This window comes from Oryzias latipes, chromosome 24, assembly GCF_053564925.1.
Source record: "Oryzias latipes strain Hd-rR chromosome 24, Olatipes_Hd-rR_3.1".
Classification (NCBI taxonomy): domain Eukaryota; kingdom Metazoa; phylum Chordata; class Actinopteri; order Beloniformes; family Adrianichthyidae; genus Oryzias; species Oryzias latipes.
In genome coordinates this window covers 864,558-886,996 of record NC_136260.1, presented here as the reverse complement: position 1 = coordinate 886,996, position 22,439 = coordinate 864,558, and the positions used below count along the sequence as shown (strand labels likewise).

Below are 22,439 nucleotides of genomic sequence, written 5' to 3'. Positions count from 1 at the left end.
TCCTGAGTTACTTGATGAAGCCGGCCGCATCATTAAGACACATTGTGTAAAAATAGTTATACAATAATACACCTATAAACCATTATGTACATTTGGTCATGAGTGATACGCTGCAATTACGTACCTGTAGGAATGACTGGAAATGATGGTGGACCCACCAGTCAGACTTCCTCAGCCTTCATCTTGTAGCTACATACAGGCACAATGACTTAAAAATTAGTTAAAAGCCCTTTATGACTCCAGTGATTACCTGATTTCACTGTTACCTGCTTAGAACATTATTTTGTTTGTTTGTTTCATCATCAATTGACTGCGTTTTTCAAGTTCCAAAAGCATTTAATCTACAACACAATATATTCTGAGTCAATTTATAGCATGGGTAATTGGTGCCAGGAGATAAAGTCACGCTTGTTCAGCTATACAATAAAATAGCAACTGAATAGACATTTTAAATGCCCGGAATTGCCTATTTATTATTATTACAGAATTAAAGTGTGAATAATTGTTATGAACTCATGCATTTACTGTCAGTTATTTCTTAGCCAAGCTGACCTCCTTCCCTTAGTGATTCAGCTATGTTGCTTTTAGTAAAAAAGACAGTTTTGAATTCTTCATATGCATTCACTAAGGCCTCCAATGTCGCCTCTGTGTAATATGCCACACGTTTCCCCCCGCTTTCACTTTCCATGGTGGATCTTGAATTCCGTGCTCAAGTGAGAGAGCCTTTATGTCTTCAACAAGAATGTGCATGACCTCTGGAGCCCAGGGATGACAGGTTAAACCTTTCTGGAATATGAAGTTAAAGCATTTTTCAACTGCTGCATAATCTCGTTTCACATGAAAAGAGAATTCCAGGAAAGCCGTAGCAGCTAACTTCTCATTTCTGAAACTTGAGGGACAAAAAAGTGTCAGGGTGACACCAATATCATACAAAACAAATGCAACCAACTGAATAAAAAATAACACATTTAGTCAAAGTCAGCTTTATTGTCAAATATGCTGCATACACATGACATACAATACAGATGAAATTAACATGCTTCATGGGTTAATTGCGAAATCTAAAACGTGTACCTAGATGTGAGTGTGAGAGTGAATGGATGTGTGGTTGTGGATATTCTACCCTGTGACAGACTGGCGACCTGTCCAGGGCATCCCCTGCCTTCGTCCATAAGTGGCCGGGATAGGCTCCAGCAGCCCCGTGACCCCCGAAAGGGAAAAACGGAACAGAAAATGAATGAATGAGTCTGCTGGTTCTGGGCTAGAGACTTGGCACTCTCCTCCCTGATGGCAGCAATCTGAAGTGTTTCTGTGATGGGTGTGAGGGGTACCCTGCAATCCTGATGGCTTTGTGGTTGAGGCAGGAGTGATAAATGTCCCAGAGGCCAGTGAGAGGGACTCAGATGATCTTCTCAGCTGTTTTACAATGTGCTGCAGTCTTCCGTCATGACGCGTACCACACAGTGATGCAGCTGGTAAGGATGCTCTCAATGGCCCCCCTGTAGAAGGTCTGAGGGTTGGGGGGAGGAGCTCTGGCCCTATTCAGTTTGCGGTGGAAAACCTGATGAAAAGTTGATATTCATTTAGTATTGCTATATTTATCAAATCTGAAAAATTCTTTATCAACATAATAATCTGTACAAATTTAGAATAATATTTTTTGGAAGATTACTTACTCTGATGTTTCATGTCAAAGTCAAAGAATTTTCAAGGACACTGCAGGGAGTTGAACCCCGTCTGGCTGAAGCCAGAGTACCAACTACCAGTGCCTTTTGCTTTTTTTGACTGAACATGGAAGCAAAACCTGTATTCCAACCAGCATGAGACTTCAAGTGATCAAATACACTAGAAGTGAATGTTAATCTAATTGCTTTAAAAAGCTATCAGAAATTACATGTTTTTGTGTCACATGCTTGTTGCAATACAGTAAAAGAAACCGAACATTAAAAAATGAACATTAACACATGCATTAAAATAGAACAAAAAAAAAAAAATCAAGAACTTACCTTTTAAAATACAAATGCCATTTAATATCAAAGAAAGCTATAAAAACAGTTTTACCGGACAATTTACTACAATAGGTTTAGACCCCCCTCCCTCCAAATGTTCCACCAAATCCAACGACAAAACCCCACCCTTCAATAAACACCAGGCTGTCTCCAGCAGAAAACTCCCCCCTCTAGGATGCACTAAATGAACAGAGGATCCCCTCGTGGTCACTGAAGTAAATTTGACTGACCACGGCCTTGACAGTAAATTTGGAAGTTTTGGCATAGACATGATCTATGATGGTTTCCCCCCTCTCTGTTGTGGGAGAAGTGACATGCTGCCTGAAGCCTCTGTCCGTCATCAGATTAAAAATGGAAGAGGACTTCAGGATGTCTTCATTAAAATCTCCCATCACTACTACTGATTCACTTTGAGTTTCTAACCAAATGACCAAATCCTGTAGGTGAGATCTAAACAGCACTACAGGATAGGAGGGGGGGCGATACACTACAGCTAACACTAAATTTAGAGCCAGACTCCTGTAAACAACACACTCCAAATTAAGGTCTGGCTTATCCAGAATTTGGTAGTCTCCTCCGTCCGTACAGTAGATCCCAACCCCACCATGTTGCTGGCTCTTCAGGCCAACTAATGCTGGGTTGGTTCCACTGTAGGAAAGCCCTCTCGGACGGCTGTGGAAACTGAAGCCGTCCATTTGGACAGCTTCTAAGGCAGAGCTAGGGGTCAGCCATGTCTCTGTCACAGCAATGCAGTTAGGCTGCAGCTGCTGTGTACAGTGGGCCAGATAGGAGACATGTCTGCACAATCCCTGAACATTTAGCAGAAAAACTCTGAAAGAGGATGGGTCACATCGTCTTTCGTCACTCAGGAGGGGGGGCATCTTCTGCAGAGCAGCCTTTGCATGTTTATTGCAATAAATCGCCTTTTCCTTAAAGTCCCTAATTATCAAACCCTCGATGGTCCTAACCCGACTCACAGCAACATACACCTGTCCAGCAGCAAAGATCTTATTAAAGGAGACCACAGCCTTGTCCACAGTCAGGCCTTGTACCTTGTGGACGGTACAAGCCCATGCCAGCTTGAGTGGGAACTGTCTCCTCATCCCCCCCTTTTGGCTCACCCGCTCTTCCTCGGGCTCTATAGCAGTGGAACCAGGCAAGTCGGCTTTGGCACATGTTCTCCGAGCTATTTTTCCAATTTCCTCATCATCAAATTTCACATAAACATATTTTGGAAACCCCCCCTCTGTGTAGGATTCAATGTGGGTGACTATGCCGCATGCCCCATTTACCAATCCATCTGTGATGTCTAAATTTTTGCATAGCATCACTCGAGCATTGACTCCCAATAACAGCCTCTCTTCCAAACAGCTGTTCTTCACTTTTTTGTGATGCCCACTCATCAGTTGCAGTTTACCCGTCTCTTTACTCGGGATAAAGTCTTCTGCAACAATTTCACAATAATTTTCACATGTAATTTTGAGCTGCTCCAAGTTGTGTTGAAACACTTGGGCATTGGTGGGGAAAATGTGCAAAGCCGTGCTGTCCTCGCCCGTTTCACACTGCTTCAGCATTTGCACGTCACTGGGCAACAATTTGGTGTCTTTTGTACGCGTCCTAAGCCTGTTTAACATCTGTGCAAATGCTTGGTCTTTCTGTCGGACGATCTCTGTCAGTTCAACCACTTTGAAGCACATGGACCACAAATTTAGCTCAGATTTTTCTGCATAAAGTGGTTTCCCTTTAACGGGAGGCAACTGATAGAAATCTCCAACAGCGATAATTGACACTTTTCCAAATGGGGAAAAGTCACCTGTTTGTTTAATTTGTCGCAGTCTGCCGTGGATGTAGATCAATAGTCTGTGGTCCACCATGGAAATCTCGTCAATGATCAAAATCTGCAAATCGTGGTACTTAACGCGCATAGAATTAAGTTTCTCCTCGCCCAAAGGAGAGTACGGCAGACGGAATTCTGTACCGATTCCAAATGTAGTGTGAATGGTTGCTGCCTTCAGACTGTAGGCAGCAATCCCTGTGGGGGCGGTCAGCAGAACCGACATGGCGTCCGGCTGGAGACACAGAGGTGACAGCAACCTCGTAGCCTCGTACTGGATCGCTCTGATCAGGTGGCTCTTTCCAGTCCCTGCACCGCCTGTAACAAACATGTGCAGAGGATCTGGGTTCTGACCTGAGACCTTCTGTAAACACCACTCTCTGACATGTAGGAAGGTGGAGAGCTGCAGCTCATTCAGAGAGCTGATGAGCAACAGCCCCTCCTCCCTACTGAGACCGGGACTCTTCTCCAGTCGAGCAGCTTCTCCACGGAGAACATCCAGATCTGGAATGTCCTCCTGATGTTCCCCCTCTGTCCCTCTCTCTACCAGCTGCTCTCGCTGCTCCATCTCACTCTCCCGCTGCTCCAACTGGGCCCCGGGGACCAAAATGTCCCATGCAGCCTCCAAAAACTCTGCATCCGACAGCTCAGCCTGGGCCAGCTCTAACGCATCAGCCTCACGCTCGAACTTCTCCCGGTTCCGATCGACAACACTTTCAACAGTGTGTTCACCGCTACGAAGACGCACTGTACCGTTCTTATAATAATCCTGATAGAATTTGAAATCCTGCGGTTTCAGGTCGTCGTCCGTGCGATACGGGAGGAATAATTGGAGAATACTCAAATGAAACCGCTCCGGATTTTTGTGCTCGGAGAAGCGCGCATAACGGACGACTGCAGGTTTGGTGCGTGTGCGTTTTACGACCACACCGCAATTATTTTGGAGCTCTATCGCATTTTTGGAGCTTTCATTTTTTGACAATAGCCGATATTCGGACGCGAAAGTAGCAATGCACAGGTCGTCAAATTCCTGATCGTGTGGCCTATTTTTGTAGCGGTCCACGATGTTTAGCATCCACTGGGACCCGGACTCATCTTGCTGCTGCAGAACAGCAAGCGGTTTGCTCATCCTAATGATGTTGTCCCCGGTTGGAATGAACACAACTTTTCTGGAGCATTCTTTTAGGTGCATATTAGCCAATCTATACACTGCTTCTTGAGCCGACACATGCCGATTATGTAAATATACGGTGCCTAATTTCTTCAGCGTCTCTTTTGCACTGGTGTTTCCCTTTTCCGCTTCTTTTTGGGTGTTTCGCAACAACAGGCCAATTTCACGCTCTTCTTTTGAAATGTACGAGATGATGTACACGACGCAAGCGAACGCATCAACGATGTACTGAATGTCCATGTTTGCATTCCAACATTTTAACAGGGACTTGTTGTAGGGGTTGATCCAGATTTCATTTTTGTTTCTTTTTAGGACGACCTGGCTTCTCCGATGGCAGGCCCTGAACAGTTTCTCGTATATTTCCTGGTCAATTTGGAAATACTCAAAGATCTGCTCCAGGGTTTCGAATTCTGATTTGTCATCATTAACAACGCGGTTAATTTCGGTCAAAAAGTCAAATGCCTCCGCAGCAATCTGCTTCTTCATGTCAATCTTCCAGCAGATGCATTCTAATTTGGATACTTCGCCGGCTTTAACGTTCGGGTCGGTACATTTGGGGCATTTCACAATCTTTTCATCTTCGATAACAAATGTGCGGCCGGATGCCGTTTTTGGAAAGTTGAAGCGACATTTGGTCCCGCCCTTCTTACATGACTTTGTGTGGTTCCTGGAGTGCTGCTGGACAGCCAGAACAATTTCCCTCAACACTTCGTCATCCTGAGGAATCTCGCAGGTGACGTATTTATCAATGAACGCTGCGACCTCCTCTTCCGACTCTTTCCCTATCCGTGGAGCCCCCTCAATCCAAAACAAAACGTGCACGTGAGGGGACCCACGCTGCTGGAACTCAATCCTATAAAAGAAATCCACAATTTTCCCTATAGGATTAGCCGGAGACATCAGGACCACCCTCAGGAAACAGTGCCAGCGGAAGTCAAACATGCGTGCCGCTGTGACGCTGTTCCTGCGCAACAATTCACATCTTTCAGCCCAATCCAACTGGTCAGCTGTCTGGGTTCTCCCCTCCTGTCTTAACACAGTGTCGAGGAGATTTTTCCAACGCATGTCGGCAGCAGAGAACGAACAGAACCACGTTGGAATACCCAGCTGACGAACACAGGCCAACAGGTCCTTCTGTGTTGCCTGCCAGAATGCCGGAGTGCCTCGAATAGGCCGGAGGAAACAAAAGCCCTGATCTGCTTCCAGCAGCTTCTTCAGGGTTTTCTCAGAACGTGCATCGGCACTTACACCTTCAGATGCACTTCCTGATTTTTCTTTTCTGAGAGCCACAGACACACTTGAAACAACCTTCTCCACCTCCGACATGTACTGTGCAAAAAAGATGTATTCGACGTTCTGTGCGAACCTACCGTCAGCATGGAGGATCCTGTTGTTGAAGTAACGCGATAGAGTCAATTTGAACCTTCTGTTTTCATGGTAAACGTTTTTACCATCGGGAAAGATGACAGGAAAACATTTAGCTTCATTTTCGCGATTAGTCAATAGTCGGACCGGATTGTTTCCTTCCGCCGGGGCCAAATTCAAAATGTCTTCAAAATATTGATCCAGGACTTCTTGGCCAATGTCCACTGGGAACAGAGCAGAATCTTGGAACATGCAGTGATTCTGTCTGTCATGGAGAAGCTCATCTTCTCCATCATCAGCCTCATCCTCTTTTTCATCTTTTTTGTCCGTCTGCTTTTCTGGTTCGTTTCGATTTTCTTCTTCCAATTCTTCTTTACAAAAGTCATTGAGCCAAGCTTCATTAAACTCTATGTCTTTGTAATACTTATTGTTGCGTTTTAAATATTGCAAGGCTCGCCTAATGTGCATGGTATCCACAAACTGATACTCATAATGACCTTTGTAAGTCAGTTTACGCTTTAATTTGACGCGCAGCAGAGACCCTTCCATGTCTGACCGAGGCAGCACATTGGTCGTTTGCACCAAGTTGGCAGGAACACACGTGATTGGGCCGTGAACACCATTCTGCCCACCTTTAGGCAGAGCAAGCATCTTCATGAATGGTATATGCAGTGCAATCAGATGCTGCTCTAAACCATTTAAACAGGCCAACTCAGGTGGGACAGGACACACCTCCAAGTTGTTACCGACCCACTCAGGCGGGGTCAGACCTCTTTTTAACTTTGAGTCGCAGCAGTGGCAAATCCACAGAGCGCTCCTCGCTGTCCCTAAAAACAAACATGGGCTCTCACAGTCCATGTTGCAGCGGTGCAGGTAGTCCTCACTAATGCACGCATCTGCAATCTCTGCCATCTTTGCAGATTTGCTGTACGTCTCCCTGACGCACAGCAAAACCTGGTGATGAAACAGAAGTCTGTTGCACACACAGCAAACAAACTCTGGACCCTTTTCCACCTTTTTTAGGAAGTCCTGCATGACTTCCTGAAAATGCTCTGCTCTCTTTTTTGACAACTGCCTCTTAACTTTAACTTTGCTTATGACACTCTTTCTGAACGCAGGATTTTCACGATATCTTTTTTTGTTCAAAGCTTTTAGCCCAAGTTTGTGGGACTTATCATTCCTGTATTTTTCCTTGCTAAGTGCAATAAGTGTGTTCCGGTGTTTGGCATCTTTCCTGTATTTTTCCTTGCTAAGTGCAATAAGTGTGTTCCGGTGTTTGGCATCTTTCCTGTATTTTTCCTTGCTAAGTGCAATAAGTGTGTTCCGGTGTTTGGCATCTTTCCTGTATTTTTCCTTGCTAAGTGCAATAAGTGTGTTCCGGTGTTTGGCATCTTTCCTGTATGTTTCCTTGCTAAGTGCAATAAGTGTGTTCCGGTGTTTGGCATCTTTCCTGTATTTTTCCTTGCTAAGTGCAATAAGTGTGTTCCGGTGTTTGGCATCTTTCCTGTATTTTTCCTTGCTAAGTGCAATAAGTGTGTTCCGGTGTTTGGCATCTTTCCTGTATTTTTCCTTGCTAAGTGCAATAAGTGTGTTCCGGTGTTTGGCATCTTTCCTGTATCTTTCTTTGCTAAGTGTGATGAGTGTGCTCCGGTGTGCTGAATCTTGGATATATTTGGCTTTTCTTTTACTTTTAATCTTATCCATTTTATCTGCATATTGCATTTTTGCTTTTGACTTTACCATTTCTCTAAAATCGTCATTTTCCATATATCTAAGTTTGTGATGTCTCTTATTCGTTACCATAACTTTTTGTCTGTAACTCTTATTTTTAAAATATTTCTCTCGGATGACACGCTTTAACCGTTCCCTCTCGTTTTCTGTGTAGATTTTTCCTTTAAGCTTTTTCGCAGTTTGTTGTCTTTTTTGGCATAACAAATATTTAGAAGTAAATTTAATACATTTGCTCTTGTTGTCTATTACGGAAGTAGTTCTCATATCTGTAGAACAAATGTTATCCTTTTCATCTGAACGCATGTAATATGTTTTTGGTTGTTTGTTGGCAGAGGGACAACAACCAGCACAGCGGTCCTGTTGTGGATCTTTAACACACACAACAGTCTCAAAATGTGTACCACCACAATTTTCTATATAAATGGCATTTTCAGATAATTGTGGACCGCTGCTCTGGTGCCGAAGCCACCTGCCACCAAACAAGACAAAAACATTTACTCCTAATAAGTCAGCCGTGGCTTGAATTTCGACGTCTGTTGCCCAAACACTAACAAAACGCATCCTAGATTTGGTGATGTACTCAGCCACAGAGGAGTACTCCCGCCCAATTACCCAGCTATACAGATGTGGATTTGTTTCCAATTGTTTAACGACGGCTAGCCGAATTTTTCTGTGGCTGTTTTGGGATCCGCTCACAGCCTGAGAGATGGCCCTAAAGTAACAATTTCCATCTCCAATAATTCTTTCGTTGGTGCAGGGGGGCCCTAACAAACCAATGGGAGGAGCAGGTGGGGCATTAAAATTTTGGAACTCAATATTTAACATTGAGCACAGAGCCTGGCAGACATCCAGATTTAAAGGGTTAAAATAGAAAATTTCCTGCTCAGGCTCACTAAAAATTACATCCTGATCCTTCAGAGCAACATCCTCTAATTTCACTTTCTTCAGGTTTTCGACTGAAGGGCCTGCAATATCAATTTTTGAATCCATTTTTCGTTTTGTTGCTGTCTTTTTGGGTTCTACAGTGACATCTAATGAAGTGTCATGGAAGAGGCTCTCTTTGCAGAGGTTCAGGGAGTTACTTTCTGCAGGACTTCCTAAGAAAGGGCTAAATGTATTGGAAGCAGAAAAAACAACAACGCCAACCATTTCAAACTCTGTGAGGACAATGCCCTCGACTGACCTCTGCAGGTAGTCGTGAACTTCACCCACAGAGTCAAAAAACAGAACTACGCTGGATCCATCAGGGACCCTCATCCCTTCAGGACTGCGAGAATGGGAGTCTACAATAGCCCAGCGTCCATTCTCTGCAATGACGGCACACGTGTTCTCACACAGTGTCAGCAGACACGTGTTGTACTTTGCCATCATCCTAGCCAACCCCTCCCTCAGGGGAACCAACACACCCGCATCAACAAATTCACCCGAATTGATTTTAGCATCCCCGCTAACAACTTCCCCAAAAACACAGGACAGTTCAACCCCATCCACCACTACTTGATCTGGAAGATCAGTCGCTCTCAGAAAACCTGCAGAGTCAGTGATTTTGTTCTGTCTCTGCAGGTCCGAGTAAACCTGATCTCCAGCAAGCAGCACAGAATCCAACTCGCAGCCGTCCCACTGAAACACACCTTTAACAGTGTGCTTGGCAGCAGCCAACAAAGATATGGCCATGCACTGCCGCCCACTGTTGCTCCCAAACAGCTCACTGCCCTGGTGAAACGATCCTCTGATGCTGGGGAACTTTAACATACCAGCAGCAGGAACAGGACCAGGCTCCTGGACCTCAGAGGTTACCAGCTCATCATCCGAGGAGCCAAACGTCACACCAACCTCCATGTCAACTGAACTAGAGTCTGACACAGCCTCAACACTACAACTGGCAGGAGCAGCAACCACCTCACTATTACCTTCAGAAGGACCAAACAAGATGATGGGATCTGAACATGGTTGAACCGCACAGCAGATGCAAGAAGGAGAACAGCTCTTACCTTTGCTGCTCTTCTTACCTCCTGCAGCACGCCGTCCACGCTGCTGCTGGTCCTTTAGAAAAAGAGGAGATAGAGAGACATTACTGTCAAGGAAAAAACATGATTTTTATATTCTTAATAAATCAATCCTTAACACCTCAAATCAAATAAAAGAATGCACTGGTGAAGAACTTGAGTCTTGGGAAGCATTTTGATCATACTTGCCCAAGAATCATGTCTGTTACTAAAGGAGCACACAACAAAAGCTTAAGTACGAACACAAAAAAACATGTACATCTTAAAATGAACATAAATAAAAACATCATCAATATTGAGGTTTTTTCTGTTCTTCTCTCACCTGGTCCACAGGCTGCTCCACCGTCACGTCCTTGGTAGGAGACCTCGGTGTCACCCCCACACGGTCCTGCATACAAACATGAAATGTATTTAATGTCGTATTTTTACCATGAACTAGGTGCTGCAGCCTTCTGACTGAATGAAACTCCAAAGTCATTATACCTGGGCCGGCACCCTCTCCTTCCTGGCACGCCTGGCAGGTGAAGGCCGGGGTTTCACCTCCACGTGCTCGGGAACCTCCGCCTTAGTGAAAAACAGAAGAACACAAAAATACACACCATTAAATGTGTTTAAGAACGAACATTTCACTTTAAAAATCTATTTTGACCTCTACAACACACATTAATGTGTCCTCTTCTTACCTGGGGCCTGGGGGCAGCCCTCTGGGATGCAGCCACAGCCCTCCGGCGACGTCTAGCACGAGACGTCTGAGGAATAATGACAAACACCAGAAGAAAAGTATTTAGGAGCAGTTTTAAAGCTATTCTGAACTATAAGCCTCAAGACAAAACAGTTACCTTGTTCCCAGCGGGAACAGGCGCAGCAGCTCCAGCACAGTCCAGATCTGACGGGTAAAATTTGTCCATCAGATCCAGAATAGCAGGGCTGAAGCGCACGGGCGACACCGGGAGAGGAGCAGCCTGTAGAATAGAAAACACAAAAATGTTAGCATGTGGACACAACAAACACAGTGCAGTTTTCTTTTTCCTGCAACTCACCTGCTCCAATCCCCGCCCGTGCCAGGATGCCAGAGGAGAGCGGTCTGCACCCGAAGGACTGGCTTTCTGTAGAGAGTGAGAAAGAAAAAACTATTTAGACACTTAAACTAGCCTCTTCCATGGACCACAGACCTGCTCTGCACACGCCACTTCTGGTCTGGCTTTCAGGAAGCTGGATTCACCTTGAACACATGGACAAGTTTAAAACAGGAAAAATCATTTTATTTGTATGAAATGAGCTGACGCTTACCTTTGCCTTCCCTACCTTGCAAGCCCACTCAAAAGGGTTGGTTGGAGGAGGGGACACAGGGTGCTCCCTCACAACCACCTTAGGAGCGACTCGCCGCACGGCAGGCCGGGGCGACGCAGGAGGAGGCGCCTGGACCTCTGGCTCCACCAGCTGCAGAGCAGAGTAGTTCCACAGCAGGGAAGCCAGAAGGACCATCCCTCCATCGTCACTCAGGTGGACCTGAGAGACACAAAAAAAACAAGAAAACCCCACGAGATTTGATTTGAGACTTATTGTACTGAGAAAAGCTGTCTGCATCAAAAACAACCAGAACCATCAACCTACCCCATCGCGGGCCCACAGCGCCAAGTGGTCCAAGCTGAAGTGCTCAGCAACAGACAGGTACTTAATGCCTGCACAGGAATGAAAGTTAGTGAACCGTTCCCACAACAATCATCTACATGACAACCAACAAGGACATGATGTTATACCCATCTGCGCCGCCACTCGGTTGAAGTCCTGGCGGAGGAACGTCTGCAGGTCCGGGGCCACAGTCAGGCGAGGCGGGAAGTCCAGGACGAAGAGCTGGTAAAACAATCCCACAAACACACAAACCAGCTTCAGTAATTACACTTTCTGCTGCTGCATCCCCCTCTGCTTCTCTTCAACGTGCAACGATTAAAACACACTTACCTTGGACCACTTGGACTGGAGCAGAGTCAGGAGCCGCCTGAAGTCCACAGCTGCCTCGGGGAGCGTCCGGCTGGCCGTCAGGTTGTTGCTGGGGGCGAGAAGACACACAAGATCGGGGGTACGTGGAATGTTTGCGTGCCTTACCTCTTTGTACAGCTCGGCTGCACTGGCGCCAGGGGTGGACATGAACCCGAAGGTCATGCCCCCACCCCCAGGCATCCGGACGATCCCGTCCACCAGGGCGCGAAGGTGGGAGTCTCCTACCACCAGGACGAACTGGAACACATGCAGTTGTTGTCATAGCCATAACTTACACTGGGTAACAATCAGTCACAGGTACGTTACCTTCTCCCCGGGAGACTCTGGCGGCACAAGGCACTTGTGGCTCTTCCCGGTGGCAGCGGACATTGGCCATCTCCGCACGGGGTGCCTGAACCCAGTGCCGGAGCCTGGGAAACACAACACGTTGGGGTGTGTTCTCTTTTTAGCCAACAGCACATACACATGCATCAATTCATAAAAGATTAGGGAGCAGAATAAAACTGATGCAATAATGGAGAGAGAAAAAAATCTCAGTTACTTACGTGAACTCGGAGCACTCGGGCTTGGATGGCCAGTCGGTCCCAGGTCCATGGGCGCGAAGTTCCTGGCACGGGCTCTGCGGTGGTCCTTGCCCCGTGGCATCTACACAAAGATCATAAACACACAAAAACACACAAACAACACTTTTAGCACAACCAGTACTTTTATAATATAAGATCATTTTGTCCAATATACATTAAAACTAATTTTCCTCGACAATATAAATAATAGCAGTACGTTTAAAAAGCATTGTATGTTTCTTTCAGAATAAACTTTAGAAAAAGATTTACAGCAAGCAAAAATAGTTGCCACTGTTGATGAGCAGTCAATCTTTTATTCAGTATTTCTATTAATCTATTCCAAAACACAGAATGAAATACTGTGCTATATATCCTTTTTGTTTTAAAAAACAGATCTTAAAGAAAATATAACTTTTTGCTGAGCACTGCAGCAGCAGAAGCAGGACATGCTAAAATTCACATGGACAGTCAGCCCAGAAATAAGATAAATCTGGCCAAGCAGCAGGAAATGACCAAAACCACAATAAAAAAATAAAAACAAAAATCAGCCAGGTGCATTAACAGGCCTCTTTCATGTCAGGAAAACTGATTTAGTGCAGCAACCAGCATGTTCAAAATGTTTGCAGCAGAAAAACCTGTCTGACTTCTGACTGTGCAGCTGCAAGTTACATTTATTACAATTAAGATTTTTATCTGAACTATCATTTCATTTAAAAAAAAATGTTGAAATACTAGAAAACATTTTTTTTCCAGAGGTTTTTTTCCCTTTGGAGAAAAGCACACCTGTTTTTAATAAGATACCCTTTGAAAAGTAACATTAATAGTTCAAAATTGCTTCTTCTGCTACATATATGAAGTCTATTTTGGTGAGCCATCAGTTCTTTATTCATTACTTCTATTAATCTTTTCCAAAACACTTCTACAGAATGAAATAATGTGTTTTAAAATCTTTTTTGTTTTAACAAACAGATCTTAAAGAAAATCTAACTTTTTACCAATATTTTCCTCCAAAGGATACACAGATCACAAACAGGCCTTTAATTTCGCATCAAGTCAGCAGATAAACTTTACAGTTTCAGGAGATCCTCAGCCATAAATCCACAGATCTGACTAAATTCAACTTCATTTGGCTGAGGTTACACAATCTCACAAACTTGCATCAAAACAACATGCAGCTCCATGAGTGATCAGTACTTTCATTTAGAAGAAACCAGCTGCACCAGCAAGCCCAAACCATCCATAGGTAAATTCACACTAAAAATCACAGAATTCAAATTAAATCTACCAAATAGAATCAATCACAACATCCAGGAGTCAACAGTAACAGTCACTGCGAAGACAGTAACTAATACATAATAGCATCTACCTACATGCAAATGTAACCCAATGTGTGTCACATTTCAGGTAAAATGAACAAAAAAAAAAAAGAATCCTAGCAGGTTCTATTTGTAATGATCTTACAAATCCATGTGAACTTGGAACATTTTAAACACAAAATAAATACCCCAATTTGAAAATGTCATACGTTTTAAAAAACTCTTAATGACTTAACAAAAGAACATTTATAATAAATGCTTTACCTCTTTGACAAAAGATTTAGAACATAGCTGAATTTTTTCATGTGAAGTTAGTTTTTTTTTTTATTCAAATTTTGATGCAATTTAGAAGACATTTTTAGTTCTAAACTGAATGAAAGCAATACAATCAGCACTGAATTGAATAACAGTAAAATATATATAAAATCACCAAGCAATAACACAATAAAATTAGACAATGCCACAGCAATAAAGCAGCAAACCGCATGAACAGATGAGTGAACACCGACCGACACCCCCCCCCCCCCCCCACACACACACACCATTCCGGCAACATCAAACACACCGACTGTCCTGTGAAGTTAAAGCTAAAGCCAAGTCGAAGCTAAGCCACTAATAAATTACACAAATGCAACACTCACAACAGCAAAAATATGAACCACGAGCATTTTGCTCTCAAAACTTTAGCTTTGGGTAATTCCATACAAAGCTAACACAAACTAGCTTGCTTCAGTAAAAACGTCCACTTGATTGATGTTAAGATAACTTCATACGAGGCAAGGTCACTGATAAAAATCACACAAATGCAACACTCATGTTCACAACAGCAGAAAAATAAATCAAGCATTTTACTCTCAAATACTTTCAAGTTTGGGTCTGGACTAGCTAGATAACGCGCTAGCTAGCTAGCTTCAAAATGTTATCCTTTTGAAGTTAAGCTAACTTCAACACGAGGCAAAGTCACCGATATAATTACACAAATGCAACACTCATCTTCACAACAGCAGAAAAATAAACCAAGCATTTTACTCAAATACTTTTAAATTTGGGTCTTTCAATGTTCTGGCTTGCTAACGCTAGTTAGCTAGCTTAAAACGGCAACGCTTTGAAGTTCGGCTAAACTTCGACACACAGCAAACAAAGTGACTACTAAAATCTGCAACACTCTTTTTTACAACAGCAGAAATATAAAGCACAAGCATTTTACTCTCAAATACGTCTGAGATATTTATAAAACGCTTACCTTCTCGACGTAAAAAGTGGGCCGGGGCAACAAAATGGAGTCCTACAGAGACAGAGTAGAAAAGAAAAAACGGGGGGATGGGTGGAGAATAAAAACTCTGGGGGGAAAGATGGAGTTAAATCCTCTTTTGGTCGAAGTAACAGGCAGTAGAGATCCTTCTCTGGCGAAAATCAGCCGATCCTCTGGATACAGAAACCAAGGAAAACCTTTTCTCACAGAGCTCTGACAGACACGTCCGATCACTCAGAAGTCCCGTGTGAAAAGGGACGAATTCTCCACCTTTCCAGAAGCTTCTACCAGCTTGGACCAATCACAGACAGCCACACCCCAATTTTTTTACGTGATTGGATAGAAAACGGGCAAAACCATTTGTAGGAATTTTGCAACTACAAAATCATAATACTTTATTATTCACAACGTTTTAAGAACCGACTCAGCATTACTTACTGTTTGCAGAAAAAAAGAGTGAATCTGTGAATTACATCAGTGACAATGCTTTTATATAAAATAGTATCAGCATTTATTTAATTCCTTTCAAAATTTGTCTACAGCAGCTTCACAAAATGGCGGCTCCCTGGTGGAATAAAAACGTTTAATATATAATGTATTTTTTATAAATGACTCTTTTGTGACATTTCTAAGCAATACAAACTAATTTGACATAAAATACACCTTTGTGAATGGACAAGATGTTTTTTTAATCATACTTTGTTAGCAGAGAGCAGTTTTTTAATTGGCTTATGAGCATGTAGCACAACAGTTAAAATGTATTTACATTTTAACTGTCTGTATCAATGCCCCCCCCCTTAAAACCTGATTACTATTTTCAATTTAAATAAAAAAACACCTTTGTATTTAAAAATGATTATAGATTTTTTTTGGTTACATTTGTTCCCCTAAAATTTGGAAGCCTATTTTTTAAGTACAAAGCATCTTTATCTCATCAGAAAAATGAAATACCCACCTGTCCACATTCAATGAGGTTTGAACTGCTCCATTTCTTCTTTAAAGACTGATGGTTTTCTTTAATTCTGGCCTAACATGATTTTTTTTAACATGTTCACACAGAAAGTTGTTTGATTTCTTACAAAAAGTGAAAATTGTCACCACATCAGTATGTAAGCTAGATGAGCTTTTGTGAGTGTTACATGTCAATCATTGTAGGTTATGGGAAGCATTCAAGCATCTTCACTCAGTGAGAAAATGACAGAATACCACGTTGACTTGATTTATTCATATCATAAAGAACACAGGTGTCAGTGACAGATAACTGCTTTGCCATCCCGTCTCTGCTGACGCTCACAGCATCTCCTCATCAGCTCAGTCATCTCCTGCTCCAGCTCCTTCTGAAGACCTTTGACCCGCCTCACTTCAGTTAGCTGTTGGAATCTGATCCTGTTCTTCACTTCACCTCTTCTCTTCTGGATGAGACGGATCATCTCAGTGAAGACCTCCCGACTCTCCTCCACCTGCTGTTGAAGCAGCTGTGAGATGAGACAGTGTTATGTTCTTCCACAGAGCAGAGAGAACAGATTGTGATCAGTGTGACAGAACATCCTCATCACCTCATCATGACTGGAGCAGATGTTCTCCTGCAGGTTCTTGGAGGGTCCCACCAGCTTGTGTTTCTTCAATGCAGCTGCTTTCAAATGAGGCTGAAGGTGTTCCTCACAGGAAGGAGAAAGGCTGGTCAGACAGGACTTCAGGGCGTGTCGTTTTTTCCAGTGCAGACGTCACAGACCACATCTGCTCCGCATCTCTAAGCAGCTTGAAGTTCCTGTGACAACAGTGGCACATATTATTCAGAAGTTTAAGACCCACGGGACACTAGCCAACCTCACTGGACGATGGAAGAGGAACATTGATGACAAACTGAGGAGACGGATAGTTGGAACTGTATCCAAAGAACCTAGAACAACCTCTAAAGACATCAAAAGTAAACTCCTAGATCAAAGTACATCAGTGTCAGATCGCACCATTCATGGTTCTTTCAGCCAGAGTGGACTTCATAGGAGACGACCAAGGAGGACACCACTGTTGAAAGGAAATCATACAAAAGCCAGACTGGAATTAGCAAAAATGCATGTTAACAAGGCACAAAGCTTCTGGGAAAATGTCCTTTGGACAGATGAGACAAAACTGGAGCTTTTTGGTAAGAAACATCAGCTCTATGTTGGTAGACTCAAAAATGAAGCACACAACCAAAAGAACACTGTCCTCCTGTGAAACATGGAGGAGGCTCAGTTCTGCTTTGGGGCTGCTTTGCTGCATCTGACACAGGATGTCTTGAAGTTGTGCAAGGAAATGAAATCTCCAGATTATCAAAGCATTCTGGGTAGAAATGTGCTGCCTATTGTCAGAAAGCTTGGTCTCTTGGCCCTATTTCACTAGTTTTTTTTTTTTTTTTAATTCTGTTAATCAACAACTCAAAAGTAATGGCTGATTGTTATTATTTAACTTTCAAAAATGTTTTATTTATTGTTACTTTTAAACGTTTCAAGTCATTTCAGTGAGCATTGGGGACTTTCTTTAACTGAGGAGTACCAACTATTTTGTCCACCACTCTTGGTACCATCTAGTGGACAAAAAAAATGTACTACACTCAGAGTGAACATAGCGAATTATAATTGTGGATCAAAATAAATTATTTCTATTTTATTCATGAGCGAATAAATATGTAAATTTTTAAATATATCTGTTAATATAAATGTATTTGTAAATACTTGTAAATAAAATATTGAAATTATTTCTGGAAGATCCTGCTACTTTGTTCTGCTCAGAACAAGGACAGAACTTTAGAAAAGAAAACATCCACAGAGACCTTCATGCAGCAATAAACCAGATCAGGTTTCTCACTCCAGGCCACTGAAGAGCAGGAAACCAGCAGGATCAGAATTTATCTCCCCCCAGCTGCTTAGGAACTTTGCAGAGCATCTCTGTGATGTACTCACATGTACACTATAGTACCAAAAGTATACGCTCACCTGCCTTGACTCACATGAACTGAAGTGTCGTCCATCCAGTTCAGACTCTGTGCAGGTCAGTCCAGGTCATCCCACAGACTCTGTCCTCCATGTCTTCATGGACCGTGTTGGAAGAGGAAGGGATGCAGTCCAAAGTGCAGCACCTGGCAGATGGAGCCTCCCCTTGAAGATTCTTAGAGACAGAAACACACATCATGAAAAACAGAAATCTCCTCCAAATATCATTTCCTATCAATAAACAGAACAGCAGTGTACCTGTCCTCTGGAGCTGGAACAATGTTTGCTGAGGATGGTGCTGACTGTGGGTCCTGGATGGAGCTGAACGTCTGTGTGTAGCGTCTAGACCAATTGTTCAAATCCTGCATCCTCACTCTGGAAAGTCGACTGAGAGAATCCAGCAGCTGCAGGTTCATGATGACTGGAAAAGACAAACACATTTATCAAATACACACATTTCAGTTGTGTCTAAACATTTTTCTGTCACTGAGTCCTGCTAAAAAACACAACAAGGATGTTAGAATTACATCAGGTATTTAAAAGAAGCCCCAAAATGTACTTAGAACCTAAAGTTGGATTTTCTGATTCAGGAAAAATCTTATTTTTATATCCTTTGTTCAATCAGTTTCAGCTTTATGTCAGGAAATTAAAGAACAAATGTAACATCTATCAATTTTACAAAGGAAGTTTCTTCAGTCTGAATCTTCTGATCAGTCAGCTCAGACTCAGCCGTGTGTTTGATGAGGAGCTCAGCAGACACATCCAGAGATTTCAGGTCAGTGAAATATGATGGAATATTCAGATAAAGTCTGAACATGTGAGCAGGATCCAGCTTCATGTCCTGAACCACTGACACATGCTCCTGTAAAACAATTTGTTAAAAAAATGACTTCCATTGTCTTTGGAGGACTTAATAGCTGTCATTTAAAGGTGAATGTTGCTCAGCACCCAGAACCATTGAAGTTACTAGACACAGACCACCTGCACTTCCCTGAAGAAAGAGCAGAAAGCCCCACATCTATACATCACTACACTCATTTTAAGTCATTTCTAGACAATGTTTGTTCAATTGGAAATTGTGTTAACTGAAGGTGAATCCAGTTAGTTTCTGGTAGCTGGTAATCAACACATAGAAACAAATATCTGATTCAATTCAGGAACCAAGATCAACGATTCACAGATCAAACCACATTTCTTAGCAGTTAAATGTTATGCTGGTGTTTGTCTTTGAACCGGATGTATGAAAATTAAAACAATGCATCTAAAATAATCCATTATCATTTTTTAAACAAGAAATACAAACCAACAAATAATAAGTATATGAATAAAAACCATAACTTTGAAAGAAAGAAATAACATTGAATAATCATGAATGTTGTGCTCTAAAGGTTTTTTGTCAACTTTCTGGTTAATTGAGCAGTAAACTAACATCACTGTTTCTGTTGGATCATTTTACAACTAATCTTGGAAGCAAAAATGAGAGAAGTCATTTTAAAAAATGGGACTTATTTCACCACTATATTTTAAATTATGTATAATTTAAAAAGCTCCCAACGTTACAAATGCTCTTATGTATTTACCAAAAGCAGCCAGCGTTGCAGTTAGTAGAAACAGACCACACAAATACAAGAAAAGCGAATGCATTTTAACTAGAATCAATGTGTGTGATCTTTGCTCGGGCGAACTTGCTAATGCTAACAACTAACACGGCATGCTAATAGCAGTTCAATATAAATAGTGATTATAAACCGCTGACCTCTGCCTCTCTGGTGACTCACGGTTTGGTATAGCTTTAAAGTACCTCTACAGCTTACAGTGACCAACTGTTAAAGGTTATAAATGCAGAAAATTAGTTTGCAAACTCACACTGTCTGCCGTCGCCGGCAGACAGGCGTGCGCTGGCGAATTAACTCCTGAAATCCACTTCCTGTTTTTTGTCTGTATTTCTTCCGGGTCCAGTAGATGTTTTAAAATTCGTCTTCAAGCCAAATTGATATAAAACATGCATCAAACCACGTTAGCTCCACATTTATTTACCCAAACTTGTGTCTGAAGTTTTTCAATATTCTAATAGGAACCTCTGTTAGTCTCTCGTAGGAAATGTTTAAGTGTAACACACAACATCCTGTGACGTCCTACACGGTTGATTCGGTCAATATTATTGGAAAAAAATGTCCAATCCAAGGTAAGTTTTATGAAGAATAAAATATGTGCATGATTATTCTACATTTTTATCACTAGTATGACGATCTACAGTGCTAACAAAGACAATGAACAATTATTAAAATATCTGAGCTTCTTGTGCTCATTGGCACCATCTAGTGGACAATAAAATGTACTACACTCAGAGAGAAAAGATTTCTATTTAACTAATGAACGAATAAATATGTAGATCTTTGTGATATCAACATAATTGTTAACTTTATTAACATAGAGTCTGTACAAAATATCTGATATTGCAGAATGTTAAAAGCAGAAACCGATTTCATGCTGAAACTGCTCTTTTTTGTCATTTAGTACAGATTTCAGAACAGGTTAGATTCATTGTTCCCAAATATTACTAACATTTTATTCACACTCAATACACAATTCTCAACTCAAACAATATCTCCTTCACTGCTCTAATGGTTCAACACTTGTGTATTTTCTTTAGGAATTGCCATTATTATTACAGAAATATTGTGGTGGGACGTGAATGTCATTTCTATCCATTCTTTCTCTTCAGATCTGTCCATCTAACAATGAACATGGATCCCTCCTATACCCAGCAGCACACGGACCTTGGCCCAGGCCTTCACCTGTGGACAGTCATGTGTCAGTGACACGGGGACAGCAGTGAGGTGTGCACTACTGACCCAGGTCACTCCGAAGTCATGCAGTGCAGACTTTCAGCATGGTTGTGTTATGTGTGTTATGTGCAGGGTTCCTGTGGGCTCCTTAAACGTCTCAAAAACATTACATTAAGGAATGTGGACATTATACCTGAAAAAGCCTTCAAAAGTCTGAAAATGTGATGGCTGAGCCTGGAAGTTCTGTGTATTACAGCTCTTGTCAGGAAAAGGGAAAAAGTCATTTAAAAAATAAATCTCAAGAATGTCTCAAACCCACCTGACATGAAGAAATGACGACGGTGATATGAGCTGGTCGTGATGACATCATACAACATGGAGGTGGTACCCAGGTTAGACCCCTGGCTGGACTACAAACATGCTGTTGACCCCCCAAGTGGATTTTTTTCCTCTTTCACAAGTGCTGTGGTTTTGTTTGTTTAAGAATTTTCTGATGGGACACTGCAGGATTTCCTTTTCTTTGTCAGAGGTCCTGGGAAACAGGCTGAGACATTGGTCTGAATTTTCTAAAAAGGTCTCAAAAAGTCTTCAATTGAACTAGAAGAAACTTCCAGGAACCCTGATGTAAACTCATTGAACAGATAAAATTCCTGCTCTGTTCTAAAGGGAGTTGTCTTTTCTACATCAGGTGATGTAGAAAAGATTTTTTTGTTCATAGTGGTATCAGATTGTGTCAGTCATGAAAGTAAAAATCTTGTAAATAACTGTGTTGCAGAAATAAAAGTCTCTTCACACTGGAGAAATGAACAGGTGTTTTTCACGTCTGTTTTCACATATTAGCATAAGACCTAAAATAACATTGATTCTATGAGCTATTGTCAAATGAACTGTTATCTGAATGGAAGATTCATGCATTCATCTCTTCACTCAAGTTCTGGCCCTTCATTTAAAAAGCTTTGACTCAAAGACACATTCTTGTCAAATATGTTAAAACTTTCACTGCTGGACAGTAACACATAATGAAAAATGGGTTCATAAATTCAAACAAACTCTTCATACTTTCATACTAAGGAGCTACCACGTTTACAGTGCAACAACACAAGAAAAATGTGACCTGCTGAGGATGTTTAACCTAGAAAGTCAAGTTTATATCCAGCCATCCATATCCTTCACCAGTTTGATCCTTTGTGGGGACACAGAGCTGCAAGAGTCTGGCTACTGTTGGGCTAAGGCTCACCCTGGACTTCACTTATATCACATGCACATGCAATCAGACTTACAGGAAGAGAAGGGGGGGGTCAGGGGTATGAAGTGGCTGCTTAGCAAGAGGGGTCTGGTTAATAGTGGGTGGTGAGAGCACTGGTGGTGCCTACACCAGGGCAGCAGGGGCGGGTGGGGTGTAGAGGCAGGGAAGGAGGGGGGGGGGGGGG

At 42.3% G+C, this 22,439-nt stretch overlaps 1 protein-coding gene and 2 long non-coding RNA genes across 8 annotated transcripts; 1 reads left to right on the top strand and 2 right to left on the bottom strand.

Moving 5' to 3' along the window:
* Positions 1-500: 500 nt before the first annotated feature.
* Positions 501-15,515, bottom strand: LOC144990007 (uncharacterized). Of its 4 annotated transcripts, none has more exons than XM_078942362.1 (14): positions 15,240-15,515; positions 12,663-12,762; positions 12,424-12,527; positions 12,079-12,354; positions 11,877-11,970; positions 11,731-11,798; positions 11,407-11,625; positions 11,157-11,222; positions 10,956-11,078; positions 10,800-10,865; positions 10,600-10,680; positions 10,439-10,504; positions 10,102-10,153; positions 501-1,561 (listed from the first exon to the last, which is right to left on the bottom strand). In XM_078942362.1, the coding sequence occupies exons 2-14, from the start codon at positions 12,760-12,762 to the stop codon at positions 1,539-1,541; spliced, it is 1,338 nt and encodes a 445-aa protein (XP_078798488.1). In that variant the 5' UTR covers positions 15,240-15,515; the 3' UTR covers positions 501-1,538. The 4 variants fall into 4 exon arrangements, with proteins under 4 accessions (XP_078798488.1, XP_078798485.1, XP_078798486.1 ...); XM_078942361.1 differs by lacking the exon at positions 501-1,561 and adding an exon at positions 9,497-9,639 and having other exon boundaries at positions 9,686-10,153; XM_078942359.1 differs by lacking the exon at positions 501-1,561 and having other exon boundaries at positions 1,616-10,153.
* Positions 15,516-16,453: 938 nt separating this feature from the next.
* LOC144990008 (uncharacterized) lies at positions 16,454-20,143 on the bottom strand. 2 transcript variants are annotated; one of them, XR_013653927.1, is made up of 6 exons: positions 19,977-20,143; positions 18,479-18,641; positions 18,224-18,395; positions 17,216-17,273; positions 16,805-17,016; positions 16,454-16,723 (listed from the first exon to the last, which is right to left on the bottom strand). It is a non-coding gene; the product is annotated as an uncharacterized LOC144990008 (long non-coding RNA). The 2 variants fall into 2 exon arrangements; XR_013653926.1 differs by lacking the exon at positions 17,216-17,273 and having other exon boundaries at positions 19,977-20,139.
* Positions 20,144-20,277: 134 nt separating this feature from the next.
* LOC144990009 (uncharacterized) lies at positions 20,278-21,816 on the top strand. 2 transcript variants are annotated; one of them, XR_013653929.1, is made up of 3 exons: positions 20,278-20,405; positions 20,946-21,060; positions 21,142-21,816. It is a non-coding gene; the product is annotated as an uncharacterized LOC144990009 (long non-coding RNA). The 2 variants fall into 2 exon arrangements; XR_013653928.1 differs by having other exon boundaries at positions 20,946-21,816.
* The last annotated feature ends 623 nt before the right edge of the window (positions 21,817-22,439 follow it).